Genomic DNA, 24169 nt, shown 5'->3' on the forward strand with positions numbered 1-24169 from the left:
ACGTCAATAAAAACGGCAGAACTACAGTAAAGATGACTAGTAATGGCTGTTATAGCATATTGTAAGGTGTCCTATTTAACGTTACTCAGGCTTCTGTTCTTCATTTATATTGCCATCTAATTTAGACAAAAAATTGCTGGTGGCTGCACGGTTCAGATTACCGCGAAGGCGTTGTATAACACTGCAATGGGCCATAAAAGAGTGACTGAAGAAAACCGAGATGAAGGAAGAGATATTTTTTTTTACTTTGTTGCAGCTGTACACGTGCTTGCGCGACGCTAGAACTGCATACGCCAACAGTTTGTCAAAGGGTACCATACTCCGCTATTTCTGCAACGCTTCCCAGGGCACCGCTCAACGACAGCTCCGCGAATTCTACAACCTATATATATATATATATATATATATATATATATATATATATATATATATATATATATATATATATATATATATATATATATATATATATATATATATATATATATATATATAAATAAGTCAAGTAGATCCTCCAAGAGAACGGTAACAACGGAAGTGTTTAATTCGACAGTTTCGGCCAGAGTCTGGCCTTCATCAGGAGTCATGGTACATTCTGTTTGCGCTCACATTTATAGTATTTTGGGTAAAAAATGAGAGGGAAGGAACGAAAAAAAAAAAAAAAAAAAAAAAAAAAAAAAACAGAAAGAAAGAAAGAGTTTGAAAAACGAGAGAGGAAAGGATATCCAGAAAGTTCCAGGTTCCACTGTGCTTCGCGAGTGGCGTCGTCAGTGTGTATTTTCTTAGTATTGCGTTCAGTGCAGTTTGGTGGCGGTCCCTTTATTGTAGACGGGGCCTGGCTAAGGTAAGGGCTTGCGTGTCGCGAAAAATGCTTTTTTATTATTATTTTTTATTTTTTATTTTTTAAAGACCGTCACTAATTCGGCGTCGGGGACAGCGTTCCGAGGCTCCAGGAAGTCGGCGCGGGAGAAAATGTTTCTTAAGGCGCTGTCTGTCGTTTTGAATGCTATTTTGCTCTGCGAATCCGCGTTTGGGGGTTTTAATTGTGTATGGGGTGGCCCTTCTATATGTCGGGCTTTGTTGTCGAAATGCGGGAAGGGTTTCCAAACTGCGAGAAAGGACGTTTGAAGTGATTGCTCGCAGTTTGGAAACCCTTCCCGCATTTCGACAACAAAGCCCGACATATAGAAGGGCCACCCCATACACAATTAAAACCCCCAAACGCGGATTCGCAGAGCAAAATAGCATTCAAAACGACAGACAGCGCCTTAAGAAACATTTTCTCCCGCGCCGACTTCCTGGAGCCTCGGAACGCTGTCCCCGACGCCGAATTAGTGACGGTCTTTAAAAAATAAAAAATAAAAAATAATAATAAAAAAAGCATTTTTCGCGACACGCAAGCCCTTACCTTAGCCAGGCCCCGTCTACAATAAAGGGACCGCCACCAAACTGCACTGAACGCAATACTAAGAAAATACACACTGACGACGCCACTCGCGAAGCACAGTGGAACCTGGAACTTTCTGGATATCCTTTCCTCTCTCGTTTTTCAAACTCTTTCTTTCTTTCTGTTTTTTTTTTTTTTTTTTTTTTTTTTTTTCGTTTCTTCCCTCTCATTTTTTACCCAAAATACTATAAATGTGAGCGCAAACAGAATGTACCATGACTCCTGATGAAGGCCAGACTCTGGCCGAAACTGTCGAATTAAACACTTCCGTTGTTACCGTTCTCTTGGAGGATCTACTTGACTTATTGCAACGCTACGGCCATTTTCGCCACCATGCCTATATATATAAATATATATATATATATATATATATATATATATATATATATATATATATATATATATATATATATATATATGAAGACTCAACAAAGAAAGAATCGCAGCATATTCATGAAGTTAATGATGATGAGTGAGGCGAAGTGTCAATTAGTCCGTCCGTCCGTGCTTCTGTCCATCCTGTGTGCGTGGGCGCTTATCCTTCGGTAGGGAAAATCGTGTGGCTCCGGCTTTCACCGCAACGATGGCGTTAGCTACCGGATCCATAGAAGTCCCTTAGCTCACTACACGTGCCCCGTTTGCGAAAAGAGCGCACTTTTCGTACGCAGAGAAGTATAACAACTGAGACCCTTGTTAGTTTACACTCATGTCTGCTTGTGATTACGTTTCGTGTGTCGTTTTCGTTTAAACAGAGCGTTAAGTGTCGTGTGCTAAATGTCGTTAGTTTGCTCTCGTCCTGTGTATATCGTGTTCGTGCGTCATCTGTGCGTGAACAGCGCGCTGCGCGTTTCGATCTGCTTGCCGTTCTCAGTGTTACATTCCAAGTTGTTGCTATCGCATTTATTGCTTCACCCTTGCGGCGAAATTGTGACTATTTTTTTAAGTATATTTATTAGTTACACAGCATGACTTGTCTAAAGCATTTTCTTTTCGTGAGGCAGCACCTGCAGTCTCCATGTGTTGATACGCAACCATGAAACAAAACTATGATATCAGAATCGTCGTCTAGATTTTAATCATCTGAGGGTTATCGATATTGTCATGGTATTGCAATAATAGTGCCAACTGCCCTCCAGAAATGACTACCATGCATGGGAAAGGTCTTCTTTCAAATATCGATGTTTGCTTACATTATATACAGCCCATCCAGCCACGCCTCTTTCCTTCCCACTCGTATACCTTAGTCACTTGTGCCTGTGGCCCGTTAGCTGAAGTGCATCTGAGACACCTCAGCTAGAAAATTATGCCGCAGTCTCATAGCCATTACTGTTTGCGAGCAAAAACAAAAGTCTAGGATCAAAATCTTTCGTATTCTAACCCCTATGTAACTTACTAAGAAAAGTGCTGTACACCTGCAGTATACGTAAGGGATGAAAGTATTCTATAATTCTATTTTTTCCTACACTGCGTACCGGCCATTGAAAACAGAAAATCGGTTGTTATACGTAATTGGTGCTGGTGTATATTTTAGACTCACTCACGCGGCTATTGGAATGAATCTCGGACAACTCCTTTCATCGGAACGATGGCTGTAGGGACATTAGGTATTTGTGTGGCGACTGCTGGTCACTTCAAACCTCGATCTTTTTTTTTTTATTTCTCTGCTCAGCTCGTAGTTTTCGGTTATATACCCATCATAACGACTGAATTTGGAGAGGCATCAAATGTAAAGAACACGCCATGTGCTTAGATTCTGATGCAAAAAAAAAATAGTAGTCTTAATAAATCTGAAGCCCACGACGCACCTCATAAGTGATTTTGACGTGTGAAAGTCCAGAAACATTTACAGCGATCATGTATATGGTGAATTTATGACGGATTGCGCCCATGACATAACTTAAGACAAACGTATAGTTATCTTCAGATATATAGCATCCTTAAAAGAATTTCCGGTGTCGTTGTCGCCCTTGTGACCATGGATACCAAATTGCGTTAAGGTAGCGCAAAAATACAAAAATGAGTGAGTGAACACCACAAGCCTTTACAACTGAAAGCTTTATTGCATTCTTGTAGGAAAAGGAAGTGATACTACTCAAAGAAAGGCCGTAGATTTGTTTTTTTTTCTTTGAGGGGGGGGGGGGGGGGGGGAATGTGTTGGAGGTTGTGTGTTCTTGTTCTATATTTTTTTTGCCGTTTGCCCTGGCCATGATGTGCATGCGTGGTAATTAGTCGAGCATCAAGTTGAAATACATATTTTCTGCTCAAATAATAAATCTCTTACTGGTGAGTAAGCGCATGTGGTGCTCGCTTTCATCTGATTGCGCTACTTTACGTCATTATACATAAGTATCAACTAGCTGCCTCTCCATTTTGCTTCACGGATACTTTTTTCATGGGTGCCACAATACACCGAGGCGGCAGTTCCCACCAATCATCGTGCCCCTTTGTCTCGTGACGCAGAGATCGCACTAGCGCTGTTATCAGCAGTTGCCCTTTGGGCTCGCCGTGTGACAGACACTCGCTGTTCACTCGGAGCAACAACGACAACTGAAGGAGCACCTGCGAGCACAGAAGCGGTAATCGGTGCGAGTGCCACACGAAGCCGCAGAACTGCAGTCCTCGGTAAGCTGCTACGCTTGTCTCCCGTCTCATCAATTTTTCGTAAAGCCAAATCTTCAATTCTTTTTATCATTAGCCATTGCAGCAAGCTAGATATACTCCCCGCTCTGAAGTGACTCCAAAGCTACCTGAGGAACGTTTTTTTTTTTCCTTTGCGTAGTTGTACAACATGTTATGATTCAGTCTATGATGGCAGCTCAATACAAGGCTTTTTTTCGAAGTTATCATTCTGGTAAAGACTTATAAAACCTCGCAATAATGGTTGTCTAGTGCACTGGGCCGCTAACCTGCAGGTCGCTGATCAGATCCCGGCTGCGGCGACTGCATTTTCGATGGAGGCGAAAATGCTGTAGGTCCATGTGCTCAGATATGGGTGCAGGATAAAGACCCCAGGTAGTCGGAATTTGCGGAGCCCGTCACTAAGACATCTGTCGTAATCATGTGGTGGTTTCGGGACGTTAAACATTAAATATCAATCAATCTATTCTCAAGTCACGCTTCATTCTGTCTTGTTCTTGAAGTATGATATGAATTGTAGCGCATTTATTACGCCTGGCAGAACTTTTAGCCCTGCTTTGCATCTTTGAAGCTGCGATATAAGGCATCAATTAAGACCTGCACATTGAATGCGGCTCCAGATGAAGATTCATCTATCGCATCTATTTCGCTTGCCTGCTCTATACAAGGCACCAGCAAATCTCTACGAACGTGGCTGAGCTATCGCAATATAGGACGCTCAGAAATAACGCAACGCTTGTGTATAAACGAGAGTGCATTCAGAATACAGGGAAATCATCGCGCAAAGGAGAAATTATTGCAATTTTCCTGCGTATATTTTTTCTCGTACACGATGCGGCTATCCGAGCAGATAAATGCACCGTTATATGAGAATGCAGACGTCAGGAAAGCGCGTGAAGTTTTCCATCAGCGGCAGCTCAACTTCTCACACGTCAATAGAGAGCTTTAGAATAGCGCACATGCACCAGGTTAGCGTTCGTTGCGGTCACCTGCTATTTCCGTCACTCAACGTGGGCCCGCAAGAGCATCGTAGGACGCATGTGCATCGGTGAACGCAAGGCTTTGCGTACGCTATTCTAAAACTACTTAATAGGGAGTTTTAGAATAACGTTTGCAGAAGCGGCGGGCGTTGCGGGCATAGCGGGTGTCTTATGAGTTTAAGAATATCGTTTGTCACCCCTAGAGAAACGTTTAGGGACTTTCGCCCCGACCGCAAACCCAAATGTACGGAAGCTACTCACAGCACTTTGCGGGCCTCACGGGCCACGATCGCCGCACGCTATTTCGGATTTTCTGCGTGCGGGCCACGAACGCAGACGGCGACTCGCGTTACGACGCGTGCGAAGTGGCAGTGACTACACCGCAAGGGCTCGTGGTGCGCTATTCTAAAACTCTTTATTGAATAGGATTATTAGTTTGCCGTTAAACCAAATTTTGTCGCATTCTCGCATACTTGCCATACGCCCACCTAATCAGCCCTGCGGACAGCCCGAGCTGTGAGCGCTGCCAAGTTCGCGAAACTTTAGCTCATATATTTTGTGACTGTAAACTACAAATGCCCGTGAAGTAAAAAAAAATATCACGTAACAAACACGCTCGCACGCCAGTGCGAACGATGATTTTAGTGCACTCTAACGTTCTGTGTACGAAGGACCTTAGCAGTTACCTTATTGCTCTGTCTAGACAGGGCCACAACAATGGTGGTGGCTTTGCGATAAACACATTTTGCTATCAGCCGCAAAAGTGTTAACCACTGTGACTGCTTATCGCTTTTACAAACCGATGCGAGGGAAGGGTATCATTCGTACGCGGAACGTTAGGGAGCGCCAGAATCACGGTTGCATGTAGGCCCACCAGTGGGTTAGTCACGTGGTATTTTTAAAGACCACAGTCTTTCTTGGGAACCTTCAACGCAAAAATTTTGGTCTGGCTGTCTGCCTGTCTGTCCGTCTGTCTTTACATTTGTCCGTTTGTTTACTCTTAACGGCACCGGGTAGTTGAAACGGCCGACCCCATGCAGCGCCCACCAATGTTGCTCAATGTTTATTAGCGTTCATACTTGTGCAATTGATTGATTGAATTGTCAATCAAAAAGCAATCATTGCGCATGTCTGGGGCACCATAACAACACGTATATAACCTGCATGTGCGTCTTTTTCTAGAAAAAGCATACATAAGTAATTTTAAGGACCGTAGCGCTTATCACGCTGCGCTGAACATGCAACGCTTGCACAAAAAAGTGAGTGTTTCCAACGCTTTGCTAAGACGAGACGGTGGTGGCACCTAACCGTCACCTCGCGTTCTACACCTTATCACCTCTGAGACGGGCGCACACACCCGTCTCTGAGCCACGCGCTTCGTTTTCCAAGAAAACTGCCAGATGGCGCTCATGTATCACGTGTGACGTGACTTGATGCGCTCGTTCGCCTCCGCTGCTCGCTCGAGGCACTCTAACGCAGCGTCTCCAGAATACCATTCACCAATTTTCTTGCACAGAACATCAAATAAATGTTTTGCTCACTCTCTCCACACGCAACTCTATCGTCTTTCGACGAAATTTGCAGATTAACATGCAGATACGGGGTCATTTTTTTTTTGTATTTCACACGCAATTGTAGTTAGCACAAAAACAATAATAATTAACAGATATAAAGATAACAATGATATAATCGGACGTTTTGCAAACCGATCTTCAAATTTCCCATTGGAATTTTTGATCCATCTCCGTTCCTTCAAAAGTTAGTTAATTAAGCAGATCTAATTAAACAATATTTTAGAGCACAAAAAATTGTGCGGCGTACTCAAGGCAATGGTAAACAACATGCATTTGGTCACGTCGTAATTGCGTGTGTTGGCTTATTTTTTATCTCTGGCTAAGTACAGCTGGGGCACCCTGTATGTGACGCAAGTTTGGCAAGCATCGGGCGAATACCACTCAGTGAAAGCTATATTTTGTCAGCAATGAGTGACCAAACAATGTCAAAAACGACTACAAGGGCTCTTTTAGACTTCATCAAAAGCACCGGACTACATAATAGGCTGTATAGGGTGCTATTCTAAGTGGCTGCTGTACATACACACCACCTCTTCCTGTCCCCTACATCATCCTTCAGCCCTCTTTTTTTCCCTCTTCCCTTATTCCCTGTGTAGAGTAGCAGGCTAGAGCGAACTAGCTCAGGCTGACCTCTCTGCATTGTAAGAAATTCTGACTGTCTCGCTCGCCCCGCCACGGTGGTCTAGTGGCTAAGGTACTCGGATTCGAACCCACCAGTTGCGGGTTCGAATCCCGGCTGCGGCGGCTGCATTTCCGATGGAGGCGGAAATGTGTTAGGCCCATGTGCTCAGATTTGGGTGCACGTTAAAGAACCCCAGGTGGTCGTAATTGCCGGAATCTCCACTACGGCACCTCTCATAATCATATGGTGGCATTGGGACGTTAAACCCCACATATCAATCAATCACTGTCTCTCTCTCTCTCTCTCTCCCGACAAAGTAACCGAAAATAATTTTATTTTGGCGTAAAGGGTGTGTAGCATAATGATATCATTAGTATTAAGTATTATTAGGATACTGTTTGTGTTTACTGTGCGATGGGATTCTATGGTAAAGAACACGAGATGGTCGAAATTTGCGGAACTCTCCACTACGGTGCCCCACATATTCACATCGTGGTTTTGTGACGTAAGACCCAATATATTAATATTAGGGCACTGTTTGATCTGTTGTTTTTCACGGAGACGTAATATCCCCTGTAGGGGTCTAGTGTTTATTTCGCTTGATTCCATATCCGCCATGGTGGTATAGTAGGTGTGATTAGATACCAGATTATTGGCAATTGCCTATTTTGTTTATTGCCTTCCTATCATCAATATGATATATGAGCATGGCTTAGAGGGTAAGGAGGGCTTATATAGTGTTTTTATAGTACCTATAAATGCCTATTTTGGACATTTGTGCGTAAACATGATTAAGTGCCTATACACGCCTATTTTCAAAATCCACGCCAATATATGAACACTACTTAATCTAAAATATTGCATTCGAGTACAATTGGTACAATTGGAGACCGTTATACAAGTCACCGGCCAAATTTAGCTGTCCGACCTCTACGGGGTGCAACCTGTACTCCATCCTAGAAGTTTCATTCTGCGCTTTCAAGCCTGCAAGGCCCTTAGCGAATAGGAAAGCCGATTAGTCTCTACAGAAGTATTCATCCCCGTCGCGTCGTCTGCTCGGAATCTCTCCGGCGTCTGTTCGCGCACGTAAGGAGCAGGATGTGCTTTGTGCAGCAACATGACGATGGAGAACTGAAGGTCGTTTCACATGACACAAAAAGTAGCGTTTTTCAGTCTGCGAATTCGCTCGCAGCGAAAAAAAAAGGCAGTTCGCTACCGCCGCAGCGGTCCACGGCGAGCTTCCAACATTTTGGAAATTTTTGCTCTGATCGCAGCGGCGGGAGTGATTTTGGTAGGGACCCGTCTAAATAGAGCTGGTCCGGCCAAGCTGTCGAAATAAAGTCGACGTGTTTGTTTTGGTAATGGCTGATGCTGTGCATTTTAAAATGAGTTCAGACGGGAAAGTGTTTTTAAATGACAAAACAAGCAAGCCCTTTGTTACCGTTCGCGGTAACTTCATGATATCATAATGCACGTATTATTACATTTCCCGCTCGTGTTTCACAATGAGTGGTGGAAAGAACTCGCCGCTACAGTTGCAGAGCGAAAATCGTGGACCGTTCGCGGTTCATGTGAAACGAAACCGCCATTAGCGACGGTTGCGAACAGAGCGATTGGAGCGAACGGAACAATTTTTTTCGCTGCAATCGCGGCATGTGAAACAGCCTTAATGCGAAACCGTGCATGTAATGTCATCAGGAAAAAACAGGGTGTAGGTAAAAAAAATGGCAGCATATCCACGGGGTGAAAGATGGGGAGTGGGGCGAAGCATCCATCCGTCCATTCGTTCTTGCTTCCGTCCGTCCATGCGTCTGTCGGTGTGACCGTCCGTGCGTCCATCCGCTCGGCCGTGCGTGCGTCTGTTAGTGCATCCGCATGCCCATACGTGCATCCGTCCCTGCATTTGTCCACGCATCCGCCCCTGCGTCCGTTCATGCGTCCATCCATCCGTGCAGCCGTCCATGCATCTGTCTGTGCGTCCGTTCACACATCTAGTGAACACTCCAAGTACCACCATCTCGCATCTTTTCATCATATATTTCGCATATAAAAGCACCACCATCCAGCGGACATTCCAAGGACTAAACGAGAGGTGGCACACGCACACTTTCTTACAGCTTGCGCTTCGTGTCTACTTCCCACCTTTGACCACCTCGAGTTCATGGTATATACTAGTTCACTGTATTATGACACTGCGGCCCAACGCTCGCTAAACCTTTCTAAAACCAAGGAGGTTACGCCCAACGAGTATGACGTAGCAACCCTTTCTTGTCAGATAGTGCTCAATGTACATGCTGATGGCTGCTAATAAGGACTGAGAGACAGGAGAATTCGGCTTTTAAATAACACGCACGCTGAAAATTATTTAATTGTTGAACAGCGCACAGGAGAAATCTCCTACCGACACCACCTTGCGGGTCAAAACGTAAGACTGGTTGCGCACTACGATGAGGGACGAACGGGTGCCGCTTTAAAAAGCTTCGCCCCCTAAAACAGATGTCCACGTGTTTTGTTTTTTTTTTCATGATTTACTTCTTCAAAGGTGCTTCACGAGGTCACATAACAAATTTTTGTTACACTGAGAGTCGTTGCACGCGCAGCTTTGTACCACAAGAATTTTCTAATCGGATCATAACGAGCCGCCAAAGTATGATGCCAGGGTTTGAGCTTGAAACATTTGCCAGTCGCCCGGTGTAGAGTTGACAAGCCAAATTCGTTCCCTGCACTCTTCGGTATCGGAGCAACTCGAAGCCGGAAAATCACACGACGCAGATGCATCTGCACGTCATGCTCACGCAAGATGACCCACGCATGACATGCCCAAGTCGTTTCAGCGTTATCTGTGTTGTACATGCCGCTGGTTTTTGTGGAATTAATCCCTCCATGAGCAAAGTTTTGGAGAAGCTGGAATGAATCATGTATCCTTACAGGCTCAAAGCGACGACAGACAGTCAAGGTGGTCAACGCATTTCATCAAATTCGGACCAATTAACCCAACACCCCTGGCCCCGAGGAGGAGAATAAACGTCACAGAAACTAGCATGTTCAGGTTTCCGGGCTTAACCGTCCCATGAGAGGATGTCAGAGCCTTGCGTTGACATCCAAAGGCGCAATAAGTATTTTCATAGAACATTTGATGACCGGGACTAAGGGCGAATCCGTCATAGTGGCATTGTGCATGCACTGCTAAGCAAAACGGGGGTTCTATTCCCGGCCACGGCGATTGCGTTTCGACGGAAGTGACATGTAACAACAAACGTTTACTTTTTTTTATCTTGTGTGTACACAGGCCTACGATTCTGGCTAGTCTGTATTGTATAAGCTAGCGGTGCCACCGATTACTATGCATGCTCAGATAAACTTCATTATTCCTTTTTTCTCACCGCTGGGGTCGCTTTCGGGTAATATTCAATGCTTGTGCTTTCCGTACAAAACCACTTCCGAAGATATTTGCATGTATATCTTCTTGCGGTGCAATAAACTTCAGCAATTCGTGCTAAGCACCGCAAGCCCATAGTCCTTTAAAGACCACGGAGGGTCATGGTCATGCACCTTCTTCCGCTAACGTATGCTTCGAATTGTATGATGTTGAAAAGAAGGTGCGAATTGAGACTTCAATTAGATTTTCTAAATAAAAGTGTTCCATGTGCTTGCCCCGCCGCGGTGGTCTAGTGGCTAAGGTACTCGGCTGCTGACCCGCAGGTCGCGGGATTGAATCCCGGCTGCGGCGGCTGCATTTCCGATGGAGGCGGAAATGTTGTAGGCCCATGTGCTCAGATTTGGGTGCACGTTAAAGAACACCAGGTGGTGGAAATTTCCGGAGCCCTCCACTACGGCGTCTCTCATAATCATATGGTGGTTTGGGGACGTTAAACTCCTCATATCAATCAAATCAAATTATGTTCCATGTGCTTCCGTACACCACCTGATGTATATTTCATTTCCTGCAGTTTAGCGCACAGGTGATTGTACACCGGCCTACACTCTTTTGAGCCGAGCAATGTTTTTCATCACTCTCTCTCAATAGGTCTAAAAAATATGTGATTCGAATGTTCCTTCTACAGGTGCTCTGTGGTGACACAGTCCTCTAATTATCAATATCCGAGGACCCTCTTGGCGCAGGGTAGCCGACCAGGCAGTAAAGTGGGACGCAGAAGTTTAGTAACTTAAATAATATTTATTGCACAAGGTTCCAGAAGCACACTCAAGAACTCAGACAGATGACCCAGCCACACAGCGAGTGAGGGACAGACTCAAATCTCATTTACAAAACACGCATTCATGTACAGAAGTGAAAATACAACGCACCGACGCAGAACACAGTTTGGCAGTTCTCCTGTCTACAGCAGCCCATTCCGTATAGTGTAAGAACGTCGAGTATTGAACTGACAACAGATGCCGCCCCCTTGCCCGTTGGCGCAAGCGCCTACAACGACACGTAATAACATCAAAACAACAAACAGCACAGATGCACACTTCCCATATGTTAAAGTAAACGAGAAAAGCTGTACGCAAGAAAGTGCACTCATACTAAAAGCCACTAGCCACACCACACTAATGCACGATGAACATGGTGATGGGTCAATAGGACAGAGAGCTTGCTTCCCGAAAACTGTACCAAACACACGCTAGAATAAAATCGCCCAAGACGAACCCACAAACGAACAACGATGAAGGCAGTGTAATGCCTCGCTGTTGTTACCAGGAAACAAAAACAGCAGCGCATGCCCACAGCACGCCCAGAACTGTCCCGATGGAAAAGCATTATTCTCTTCTCGGGAGCCAGCTCAACCGAGCAAAAGGCAGGCTTGCAAAAAAGCTTCTGTTAAGACCTAGACGTGCAAAAAGCATCGTCTCATGCCTTGCCGTTTGTTATTAGCAATCACAGTACAACAAAGCTAGAACTCACCCCTCCACACCAAACACGGCACACAACACACACAGATTTACAAGTGCAAAGTCTTCGAGAAACGGTGAAAGCATGAAGCCCCACAGCTCACCATCTACGGTACACCAACACACTCAACTTTTTTTCTGTTCCCAAAAGTATGCGTTAGCACCCAACGGTTTTAGTTCCACAACTCACCGCGCGCTCAGAAAAGTTGGCCGTTCTCGTATCTACGAATCATCTATCATGCCATATTCGCCAAAACAGGTCTAGTAAATAAAAGCTCCGTCAGATTGTAGGAGACAAGCTTTAACAACAGGTGTGCTCGTTAGTGGCGCGGCAGCAGAGTATTTTTCTCTCACTTTTTGCTAGAAACATCACAATAATAAGCATAAGAGGTGTTTTAGTTCCCGTTGGGTGTCACAAACTGCACCCTTTAGGTTGTTAAAAAGCTTCCTATGCGGCGCGGTTATAATATCTTAAGGGGCACTAGTACTTCCAGGGGCCACTTCCGCCTCCGGCACCACCTGCTCCGCTGCTGTATCCGCCAGAGCTTCCGCCGTATTTCCCAGCAGAGCCTCCGTATCCGCCAGCACCACTACCGTATCCTCCGGCACCCCCGCCAAATTTACCAGCTCCGTATCCACCCGCACCTCCGCCATAACCACCGGCTCCGCCATGGTGGCCTCCAGCGCCGCCGCCGGCACCACCGTGGTGCCCTCCTCCGGTGCCGCCATGGTGACCTCCGCCATATCCACCTGCTCCGCCCGCACCGCCGTATCCACCTGCTCCGCCTGCACCACCGTATCCACCTGCTCCGCCCGCACCACCGTATCCACCTGCTCCGCCATATCCACCTCCACCGCGGGCTCCAGCGTACTGGCTGACGACGCCTGCGGGTGGTTGCTCGACGACAAACTCGGCGTCAGCGGGACTGGCTGGTCCCACTCCCGGCTCGTTGGTCTTGACGACGGCACGGAATCCATTCTGGTCAGCAACGTAACTGACTTGGCGGTAGATGCCATTGGTGTCGGTGTAGCCGTAGCTGCCCTTGACAGTGCCGCTGCCATCTCCACTCTCCTGGCGGTTCTGGCTGTTGCCGTACTCGTCCTTCACGTCGTAGCCGAAGTTGTACGGGGTGGGCTGGCCCTGTATGCATACCAGGGACAGCACTGTCAAGTTGTTCTTGGACGTTTGCAATTCGTGAGTGAGGACTCACTTCTGACTTGTTCATGTTAATGTTTTCAACTAGTGTCTGTTGTGTGTAGACCTGCTTCATTTTCAAGTATAAAAATGAACTCACATAGTCACCACCTCCTCCATAGCCGCCAGCGCCTCCTCCATATCCGCCAGCTCCACCACCATAACCACCGGCCCCTCCACGGGAACCACCGTAGCCGCCTGCACCACCAGCGCCGCCATATCCACCGCCACCAAGACCACCTCCTCCACCATGGTGGCCACCTCCTAGGCCACCACCGAGGCCTCCACCGAGGCCTCCTCCCGCTCCTCCGGCGCCTCCACCATGGTGGCCTCCGAAACCTCCCGCGCCACCACCAGCACCTCCTCCGTGGTGGCCTCCAAAGCCTCCTGCTCCACCACCTGTTCCACCACCATGGTGGCCTCCAAATCCACCGGCTCCACCACCACCAGCCCCGCCGTGGTGACCGCCAAATCCTCCAGCACCACCACCTCCATGGTGACCACCAGCTCCTCCACCATAGGCTCCTCCTCCACGGCCCGCGCCCAAGACTGTGGCGATCATGAGGCTTAGGCACAGCCCCTGGGCAAGATGAAAAAAAAAGTATTAGGCGGCTTGGCAAGCATCACAAGTGGTCAAGTGCTTCTGGCTTTAGAAAGTGAGCAATATTGCTCAAGTATTTTTGACTGAGGAAAGCAAAGCTTAAAATACAAAGGGAAAAGAAGAACCTGCATGATTTTATGTTTGTTAGCATGACTATTACCTTTAAAAATTACGGATTAACTTGGTACCGTTATAGGCTCTGCCTTACACCTGCGAGGTGATAGGGACAATTGTAAGCAGCTGTCAAGCATACCAGCATCCTCTTAAGGAGTCCTGACACACAAATTTAGAGGCGAAATAGCCTCATTCAGCTGTTTTGTAGGACACGCTCGCATCACCCAGAAAATATGAACGGCAATGTAGCCTTGAACCTTAATTTAACATACTCAAGTTACATGTGCTACGCAATTAAAATCAATATTTAGCTTATCACGACATCTAGATTTACACTGTCCTTAAACAAACAACCTACGCCTCTAGAATACGAGTCTCTTCACCCGAGGCGTAGTACTTGTCTGCTGGCGAAGAAGATGGTGGAAGAACGCCTGCAGCGTGCTCGTCCCATTTTTGTGTAATCACGTGGTTAGCCGCATTTACCGTCAGACGCGTCTTCTTGGCGCTTTTGTTAAACCAAAGTTACGATTGGGTGCTGTAAAAACAAAACAGTTGCTGACCGCTATAATCATTTCATGAGCTATTTAGAGCCACAGAATAAAACTAGATGTAACACATAAGTTTTGGCACTGACTTAATAATACGAGGATTAGAATTCAAGCTCTCGTACTGACTACAAGGTGCCCTAACACTGTACAACCGACAGCCTACTTTTCATGTTCAACGAAGAAAAACCAATATGTTATTTGTCATGTGGAAAAATCGAAGGGTGAAGCGCGATTTGCGAAAGTGCTATATAAAGAAGAAAATACCAGTGGGAAAGTGCACTATCAACCATCGTAGGTTGCAGAGCCAGAGAAGCTGGAGTGGAAAAAAGGCCTATTCAGCAATGACAAGTAACATGAAGAACAGAAGCAGTAGTAAAACTATTTACAATATTAAACAGGCAGCTATGCTCCTTTCACTTCTGGTCTTTATGGCACATTCATTTTATGAAGTATGGTTTCTTAATAGAAGTGTTAATAATGTACTTAATATTCTGTTCTTTTTCATACCAATTTTGAAGATAGCAATAAACATGGTCGTCCGGATTTACGCTTTTTCTATTTCCCAACATTAGCTGTGATAATGCATGTTTTTCTATCAGACTATTGTTACATTAAGGTTCCAAGCAGCAGTTAAATACGTTTACCTTCATTTTGACATACAGGTAATTGGAAAACTTCATGTTAACAAATGTTTGCCTCAGCAAGTCCATCTTGCAAATACTTATTTTCAATGTGAATTACTAATTTTAAGGGCTTCAAAGAAAGCGTTGTTGTTACTAACGACTAGACATTGATTACTGAAATTTACATGTCATTTGGCTCGATTATTTGAAAGGGGAAGAAAGATAAATAAAAAGAGAAGACAAAAATAAAGTGAAGGGCAGAAAAGTTTAGAAATTATGAGAGAAGAAAATACGAAAAATGAAAAAAATGAATGCGAAGTGTAAAATATGAGTACAAATTATGAAAAAAATATGAAAATAGTCAACTGTTTACAGAGGAAACTGTTTACAGAAGCTGTCAGGTGATACTTACAATATTAAGCTCGGAAATAAAAATGAGGAGGGAACCTCCCGAGCGTGAACACGCGTAATGATAATGACGACGGGGAGGATCGTAGTCTCGAATCGCCACAATCACACAGCAGCACGGGTATTCTTAGTTTCTGAGCCGTGAAAGTGACATCTATGTATATTTGACCTAGCCGCATCACCTCGCATTCCTTCATTTTTTTTTCCTCGTACAACCTCGCTATTACTGAATGAAGCCCATTCCGACCCAGGAAGGCTCGTTCAAAGAGCGAGGCAAGGGAGAACGCTCCAAAGAGGGCCTGCAGATATTTGTCGTGCGCCACTTTTTAGGTGCATCAAGTGGACTCATCCTGTAACGTTCCCAAAACTGGCACGAGAGCCATTACGCGTCGTTCTCGGGGAGGGATGTCGTCCACTATGGCGAAAACGGGTGGAGGTTGGGCTCAGGTCGGCCGAGTAAAGGCTCATTCTCGCTCAGCATACGGAAAGATGGAAGCGGCGACGAAATGAGGCGGCTTCATTTGGGCCCCCGCCGCAACTCCCAGTTTCCACTTTGTCGTTCTTGCCACTCTCATTACTTTCCTCCTTACCGTCCGAGGCGAGGAGCAAAGGGCGCCACGAAGGCCGTATAAATAGAAAGCTGGCAGCGCCGCTCTCATTCCGATAGCAACGTCCGGACCGGACAAGGAGGCTTCCCTGCGCGACCGAGCGCTGGTCACGAAAGCGCGCGCGACTCGTGATCCGGGAAAGATGCGCGCATCCGATCTGCTTTCTCGGCATTACTTCGTTTGTGTTTTTTTTTGTTTTGGTTTCTCTTGACTAGGGCAGGAAATAGGGCCGAGCAAGCTGGGATGAAAGTGCGCTGATGAAATGAAACCACGATTGGCTATTGCTGTCAGCAGTTGGTGCAGCCGATTATGCTCGCTCTTTCAGAGCTAGTGTTCGCGGTATTTACGGTCTCTTTCTATGGTTCTTTCCTTACGCGCCGCAGTGGTCTAGTAGTTATGGGGCTCGACTAATGGCTCGCGGGTCGCGGGATCGAATCCCTTCTCCGGCGGCTGCGTTTGTATGCAGGCAAAATATCAGAAGCCCGTGTAGCAAGATATAGGTTCATGTGTAGCAAGATATAGCCCCCCCCCCCCTACGGCGTCCCTCGTAATCATATCATAGTTTATTGGACGAAAAAACCCTATCAACTATTACTGTTATTATTATTATTACAAGTTTTTCTTCAAGGCTCACTATCGCAGGCGGATAAACTTACGAAAAAGTGTCATTCGCTCTTATTAGACACAGACCTGAATTAGAATGCTTGTTACGTATTATGCCGAGAAATTTTTCTGCAACAACTTCTTCGTGGTCGAGAAGAAAACTATGCGACTATTAACGAGCATTCCTTGGAGGATGTGTTCGCACTGACTTCCACTTTCTGGTGTTGTTTTCTTTTCTCCTCTATAATTATTTCTTTTAGAGTCCCTATCGCAGCATAGCCAAACACGCAGGGGCTTGTTAACTTCCTAGTTTTCTTTTTCTAGCCTTTCTTACTCCCTTTATTATAACACCCGAAACTTTTTCTCGGAAGGAACCTGAACAGCCCTGTTTGCAATATTCGATTGCTTGCCCCTCATTTATGTTATGATATCTGCTTACCATCTTAGCAGTATTTTACTACTACAGATACGTACTGCTTTGCAAACGAAGAGCGCATTAAGTAGACCCCGGCTTAAGTGCACAGTTCTTCCACGTTAAAGCGGCATACTAGCATTAGGTACCTGCTAATTCTTTACCATTATTTTACAGACATAAATTGCTTGCTCGGTAACTTTTTTCTTAAAGTACAAGTCCACATTTTTGTTTTTAAATACCATGAAAGTCTTTCCGAAATAGGGAAGGAGGAATCGCGCAGACTTAGTTTGCAGAAACATAATTGACGAATTAATCTGCAGCGACTTTTCTCAGATGCGCACAAGGTTAGCATAGAAATAAGAGGAAGAATAAGGTCGCCACCCCCTCTTCTCCGAGTATGCTGTCGATCACCTTCTTCTATATATAGTCGTCAAAATGCGCTGACAATCGCTGTGAAGGAGCTAGATGCGTAGCTAAAATTATCCACGGTCGTGGGCACTGCCCGCGGCAACACCGATCAATCTCCCTGCGTTCTTGGTTTATGCTGTTTTTTTTTTGTTTCCTTGCCTGGAGCCAATCGGTCACCCCAATACTGCGCAAATAACTAAGCGCTTTGTCCGAAAGCATATCTTTAAAAATGGTATTGAATAGATATTTTTGCAAAAAAAACGAACTAAAAAGAGACGCAAACTTCAATGTTTACAGAGTGAACACTCCGAGGTAGAAAATTCTGCATGCCATTCACATGCAACGTTGCGCTGCTTTCATTCAGTATGCTATATATACACAATATTCCGAAAGTGTCGTGAAGAGTAAAAATACGACTTTTCTTCGAGAAAAATCGTGAATGTGCTGAATCATTCAGCATAGAAAAATTCTACGTGAAAATTAAAACAAAAATTCATTGTCCATCTATTTGCCTCTCCCGCTATACAGATTATATAGATATACATATATGCAGTATTAACGCGTTATTTCGCACGCACTAAAGTGGTCCATCTTATCACCTTCTATCAGATCAGAAGATTGTTATCCAACTTGGCTGCGTGGAAATAAAAATTCAAGTGTTTCTAGTAAAATAAAAGAACTAAAGCATCGCAGCTGAAGAAAGAGTTCGTTTTTATCCGAGTATCAAACCATGAACGAATCACGTAGAGAAACGTTGGTCTTACGTTTGATCTCCGGACCAGAATGAATTTTTCAACTGGGAATATTTCTTGATATAAAGAAACTGCACTGATGCTGTCTTGTTATTTGTCGTACTGTCGAGTGGATAATAATTTCTCCTCCCATGAACGTTCGTCTATCTTGAGGGCTTCCAAGAAACCCCAATTTTGTTTTCCAGCTTCATCCGAGGCATGCAGGACACTGAGTCACAGAATATTCTGCACTCGCTTCTCAACTCTTCGTTCCCTATAGCCACATGATTGATCTTCAGTTGCAGTCTATCATGACACATTATATGAAGCACTACGACTTCATTTTCTACCTTAGGTATTTTTGTTAACCAAAAAATTATAAATACACATAGCAGATATCAATATCGTTACGTTGCCTTACGTGCTGCCATAAAAGTTCTTCACTCAAAGTGGAAGTCCAATTAATCCCAAGCCTTCTCAATCTAAAATCAAACCTTAAACTTAACCATTTCCGCGTTCTACACCTGCAACCCACCCTACTCCTGCTACGGATGTTACATCATTAGAAAATAAAAAAAAGTTAGGCCTCATCAATGAGATATTGTGGCTGAGGACTGCCTCGTAACCTATTGCAAAAATAAGAAGCAAGAAATTGAAATCTGACTCTCTTTAAGTTAGATTTTGTTATGTATGCACTGTAATTATGGCCACTTAATTATGGGTAACCAAAACTAAAAGCAACGCATTTGAAGAATTAGAGAACCCGCTGTCAAGATGACTAAGACATTTCCTAGTGGTTAATGGTCGAGCAACTGGTGACAGAGACTCAAGCCTGGTGCCTATGGTTAAAACTTCGAGCCATAACATGGGGACCGAACACTGTGTAGCAGCGGGGGAATGTGTGGTAACGTTCACTGATGCGAGCAGTGTTCCCGAGGGTCGAAGGTGGGAGTCCGCAGCGGGACGGTGTCAAGGGGATCGTGGTTCACTCAGTTCCTCACCTTAAAGAACATCATGGCTGCCGGTCCAAGTCCCAAGTGGGCGGAAACTCCAAGCACGGCGGGTGTGGGAGAACGTGGGGTCACGAGGAAGATCGTCTAAGCAGCGAAGCCAACTTCGCCGGTGTGGTCTTCGTAAGGCAACTCGGCAAGTACACGGTTTGTTTTGCGACAGGAGATTGGAAGACGCTTGCGATGGGAATGATGCTCACTGTCCGGAGCTCGAGCGCTTATATACCTGCGTGCAGAGGCTCGGCCCAGACCTCGTGAATCCTCGCACGTGGACCGTTACACTTTCTCCCTCATCTCAGCACACCCTCGACCACCGCGGCGGCGTCCATCGGCTCGTCGACCACGAGCAGGTGAGGACCTCACGCTCGCCTCCCGTGGGAGAAGGATTCAAAAGCGAAAAGAACAAAGAGGCGGCTGGCGTAATGAAAAGAGAAAGCGGGAGCCAAAGATGGACAAACGTTGGAGAGACGGAGGGTAATGGAGGCAGACAGACAGACGAAAGTACAAAACCACAAAGAAGCGAGTGAAGGCAGAACGGCCACGGCGGCTGAATAATATCGAAATTCAGGACAGGCCCTGGACGAAAGTGAAAATAATGGGCCACGACTGAGAAGGTGGACGGGCCTTCCGAAGGAAGGAGGAAGCGCTGTCGGGAAAGGGCGCGAGCTTCTTCTCCGAGATGCCCCCGTGGTGGCCGATGGATGCCGCTTCTTCTCGCTCGCCCGCTGTCAACCTCGCCCGCGGGAACAGCGGGATGTAACGGTACTCCTCCTCGCGGCCTCTTCTGGGCAGAGGGCCTCCCTTTCCTCTCCGGAAGGTCCTTTTCGCTCTCGGAACAGGAGCCGACGTCACTGCCGCCACAGGACGTCGCAGAGAAGGAAAGTGACGCTGGCGGTAGCGCTATAATGCGGGGGGCCATAGCGAAGTCTGTTGCGAAAACAAACAAAAAAGTAGGAGGGGGGGTAATGATAAAGCCGGCGCGTGAGAGAGTTTATTTTTTGCATGTAGTAGCTGACGTAGTAGCTCGGGGGAACCCTCCTGGGAGACGTGGCTGTCCGTCTGCGTCTGTTGATTGTTTTTCTACTGCACCGTCGTCGGCGTGGCTCTGGACGGGCAAGGGTTGTGAAACAGAAGTGGGGGGGGAGGGGGGGGCTTACTGGCTTTTCCATTGAGGACCTCTGAGGACCTCGCTTACGATCAGTATGCACTGTTCCTGGGATTGACGCAAGGCGCCGGTCATACTGTTCGGCCTCTGGCTATGTTTGAGCTTGCATTAGGTCTGTGATGCAGCATGCACGCTCGCCTGCAGTGTCTTGGCACGTGCTTTATTTTGTGCGCTTTCTCTCTTTATTCGACAACGACAAGGTGTAAATACAGTATTTTAGATGCAAAGTAAAATAATATAGTGTAAATCGAGAGCTATTCTATATGCGAAGTAGTTAGGAAAGCTTCGCACAGACGGGCCGATGCGGAGCCGGGCTGTTTCTGTTTATCTTCGGTATTCTTTTTCATTCGTACTGCTTTTTTTCCTTTTCTTTTTCTTTTAGATGCGGAAGCATCTTATACTCGCGCCTTGTAGTGCGCCGTCCGCGCCGCCCGCACCGCTTCTCGAACATTCGACAGCTGACGCGCGTGCATGCGCCGTCGCGCCGTCGCCCACTCTTCCACCATCTGTGCATCCCTTCCTCCTCTACACACCGCTTGTGCTTCACTCCTCCACCATCTGTGCACCCTTCCTCCTCTACACACCGCGTTCGACATCTACAATTCTCCTGATTCTCCAGTGGACGCGCATGTGGCGTCGCGCTTCGAGAACATTCAACAGCTGACAGTGCATGCGCCGTCGAGCTGTATATATACTCAAGGTCGGCGCTCGCTCGCTCAGTTGCCGCTCGTCGGTTGGTTTGTACGGCGCGTCGACGTCCAAGGTCGCGGTGAAATGAATTCCAACGAATCCACAAACACAATGAACGACGTCCCTTCGACCAGCGCCACCCTTTCGCATACGTGTGTACGTGTTCACTCATTTAACACCCCCTCCTACAACCGCGTTAACCAATTTAGCCATCGACCCAAGTAAGTCGCAATTTAACACCCCATTTCACAACTTCGTTAACCAATTTAGCCATCGACCCAAGTAAGCCGCACTTTAACACCCCGTTAACCAATTATATGCTCCGCATCCTCCTCAGTGTTCCCCCGAGGGAAGCTGCGGGCAATTTTTTCTTTTTGTCTTCCTTGTTTTTTTTATTTCTGTCTATGTCTTCCTTTCTCTTTATTCATTTTTGTTTTTATCTGTTATGATTTGTTCTTTATCTAATACTTGCTCTTCCTATTATCTTCATTTCTTCCCTTTCTCTTTTCTCGCTCTCCATTTCACTTTTGCTTAACTGTTTTTTCTATCTTTGTACATGGTTTTGCCTGCATTACGTCAAGCGCACTAGTTTTTTATCATCTGATGATGATAAGTGATCATCCTCAAGGCGCTCGAAGAGCCCCGCCGCGGTGGTCTAGTGGCTAAGGTACTCGGCTGCTGACCCGCAGGTCGCGGGTTCAAATCCCGGCTGCGGCGGCTGCATTTCCGATGGAGGCGGAAATGACGAGGCCCGTGTGCTCAGATTTGGGTGCACGTTAAAGAACCCCAGGTGGTCAAAATTTCCGTAGCCCTCCACTACGGCGTCTCTCATAATCGTATGGTGGTTTTGGGGCATTAAACCCCACAAATCAATCAATCAATCAAGGCGCTCGAAGAACTGGAGGAAGACTTCTCTTTGGCGTGAGTGGGCCGGCACTCAAAGCGCTACTGATGAAGCGTTACGCTACGGGACGACAGTATACTAAGAATACAAACGTCCAGCCTCCTGAAGTTCTCCGCACTTGAAACGTTTTCAACACATCATGTATCACTCATTGGTATTTGTCTTTCCGCTCTACGTTCACCTTTGCGCGCTTCATCTATAAGTTTGTGGCACTTGTTTTCTGTATCATACACAACTAGCGAAACCAACAGGCAGTCCAACTGAGGAAAGCATATAGGGTACGTTCGAAGATTCCGCGCCCAATGGCACCCTCTGGTAAAAAACATATGTTCCACTTTCACCACTATGAGCTACGAGTCGCACAGGCAAAAACTTCCATGTGTTAAGCAAAACACGCATAAATTCCTTACAAGAGAGTGGACTAGGGCATGCCCTCTGGCATAGCTCGAATGGTAGAGCATCGGACGCGCAATTCCAAGGTTGTGCGTTCGTACCCCACCGGAAAGGGTGATTTCGAAGCTTACTCGCCGAAATTTTTGTGCTCGTGGCATGCCCTTTGCCGTATACGCTAGATGCGCAGCTCTGCAATGTACCCACTACACATCCACCGTAACTTGCATGAAATGGGGAAGCACCCACTATGCCACTATGGCAACCGTCCTTCTGCTGATGAGCAAGATACCCGCTACACATCTGTAAGGCATTATGTGCGAAGGAGGCTCGTTGACAGGCGGAACCCGAAGTGAAGGCCCGCGAAGCAGAGGTGGCAATGGAAACTCGAATGGGGACCTGTATCGACATTGACTTCGCCGACTTTCAAGTGCGACCTCTAATTTAAGATCCCCTCGCCACATACTTCACCGTCCACAAAAGTGTAATCTGCAAAGGAGAACGAGTCCCACAGTTTTGTAATCAGTAATGTAATACTTGTGTATGATTCCTTCGATATGTAAACGATTACATCTTGTGTATATATAATTGTACATAATATTGCCCCTATAACAACGGGTCATGTCTTTATATGATGAACTTGTACGGATGATTCACGGTTTCTCCCAACCAGTTCGACCAAGTTTCTCCATCATCATTTCTTTGGTGGAGATGGGAGGATTTTGTCGTTCACCTTAATGCCTTTCAGTTTAGGTCACAATCATAGCACCGCAGTTGGAAAAGCACAAATAATGATCTGCCTAATTGTCCGCCGGTTTCATTAGTTGTCTATAAGAAGTGTTTTCGGAAGGTTGCCTCTCCTATATTCCCTTGCTGCATCACTTCCTAGCCTACGACCTTGCACCATCTTTCCTTATGGGCTGCAGGAACAAGCACTTTTAGAATTCTCAAAGCTGACAGATAGTTTGTAGGTGTATATATATATATATATATATACATATATATATATATATATATATATATATATATATATATGTGTATGTATGTATGTATGTATGTGTGTGTGTGTGTGTGTGTGTGTGTGTGTGTGTGTGTGTGTGTGTGTGTGTGTGTGTGTGTGTGTGTCTGCGTGTGTATATGAAGGAATGCCTGCTCACTGTTCAGAAACAAATCCGAGGTATATAACCAGAAAGTTTAGATAGTAGAGCCAGTAGCCTGTACGTTCAAGTACAGCTTGACGCCTGAGCTAGGTGTGATGCCTCACATCTATCTCCATTTATGGTAGCGATGACATGTACCAACAGTTCCTGCACAGTTAGATGGAATAATTACCCGACAAACAGTACAAAAAATTGGCTTCAAGAAAGCTGACATAAATAATGTCAATACTTTGGCTCGCGTCCCACATACGGCACCTTTTTTTTACTAGTTTATTTTATTTCACAGTTCCAAATGCGAAAATCAAGCAAGTTCTTCCATACTTTCATTTGCTTGGTCACATTAACGGTTGGCTTCATGTGATTACAGTGTTTGCTTGTAAGCCTGCATCACTATGCACCGCAGTTACCAAGAGCCGTATTGCGCAAATCGGCAAACACCC

The 24169-nt window shown here is 45.9% G+C and overlaps 2 protein-coding genes across 3 annotated transcripts in view; one reads left to right on the forward strand and one right to left on the reverse strand.

Moving 5' to 3' along the window:
* Nucleotides 1-3939: 3939 nt before the first annotated feature.
* The window catches only part of LOC142817663 (uncharacterized), a 327371-nt gene continuing 307141 nt past the window's right edge, over nt 3940-24169 (forward strand). For both annotated transcript variants that reach the window (XR_012895287.1, XM_075894855.1), the window contains exon 1: nt 3940-4069. The gene's annotated coding sequence lies outside the window, so the exon portion shown is untranslated. The remainder of the gene's footprint in view (nt 4070-24169) is intronic.
* LOC119175011 (uncharacterized) lies at nt 11418-19623 on the reverse strand. The gene is made up of 3 exons (XM_037426173.2): nt 19412-19623; nt 13452-13931; nt 11418-13297 (listed from the first exon to the last, which is right to left on the reverse strand). The coding sequence occupies exons 1-3, from the start codon at nt 19424-19426 to the stop codon at nt 12638-12640; spliced, it is 1155 nt and encodes a 384-aa protein (XP_037282070.2). The 5' UTR covers nt 19427-19623; the 3' UTR covers nt 11418-12637.

The sequence above is a fragment of the Rhipicephalus microplus genome, chromosome 5 (genome assembly GCF_043290135.1).
Source record: "Rhipicephalus microplus isolate Deutch F79 chromosome 5, USDA_Rmic, whole genome shotgun sequence".
Classification (NCBI taxonomy): domain Eukaryota; kingdom Metazoa; phylum Arthropoda; class Arachnida; order Ixodida; family Ixodidae; genus Rhipicephalus; species Rhipicephalus microplus.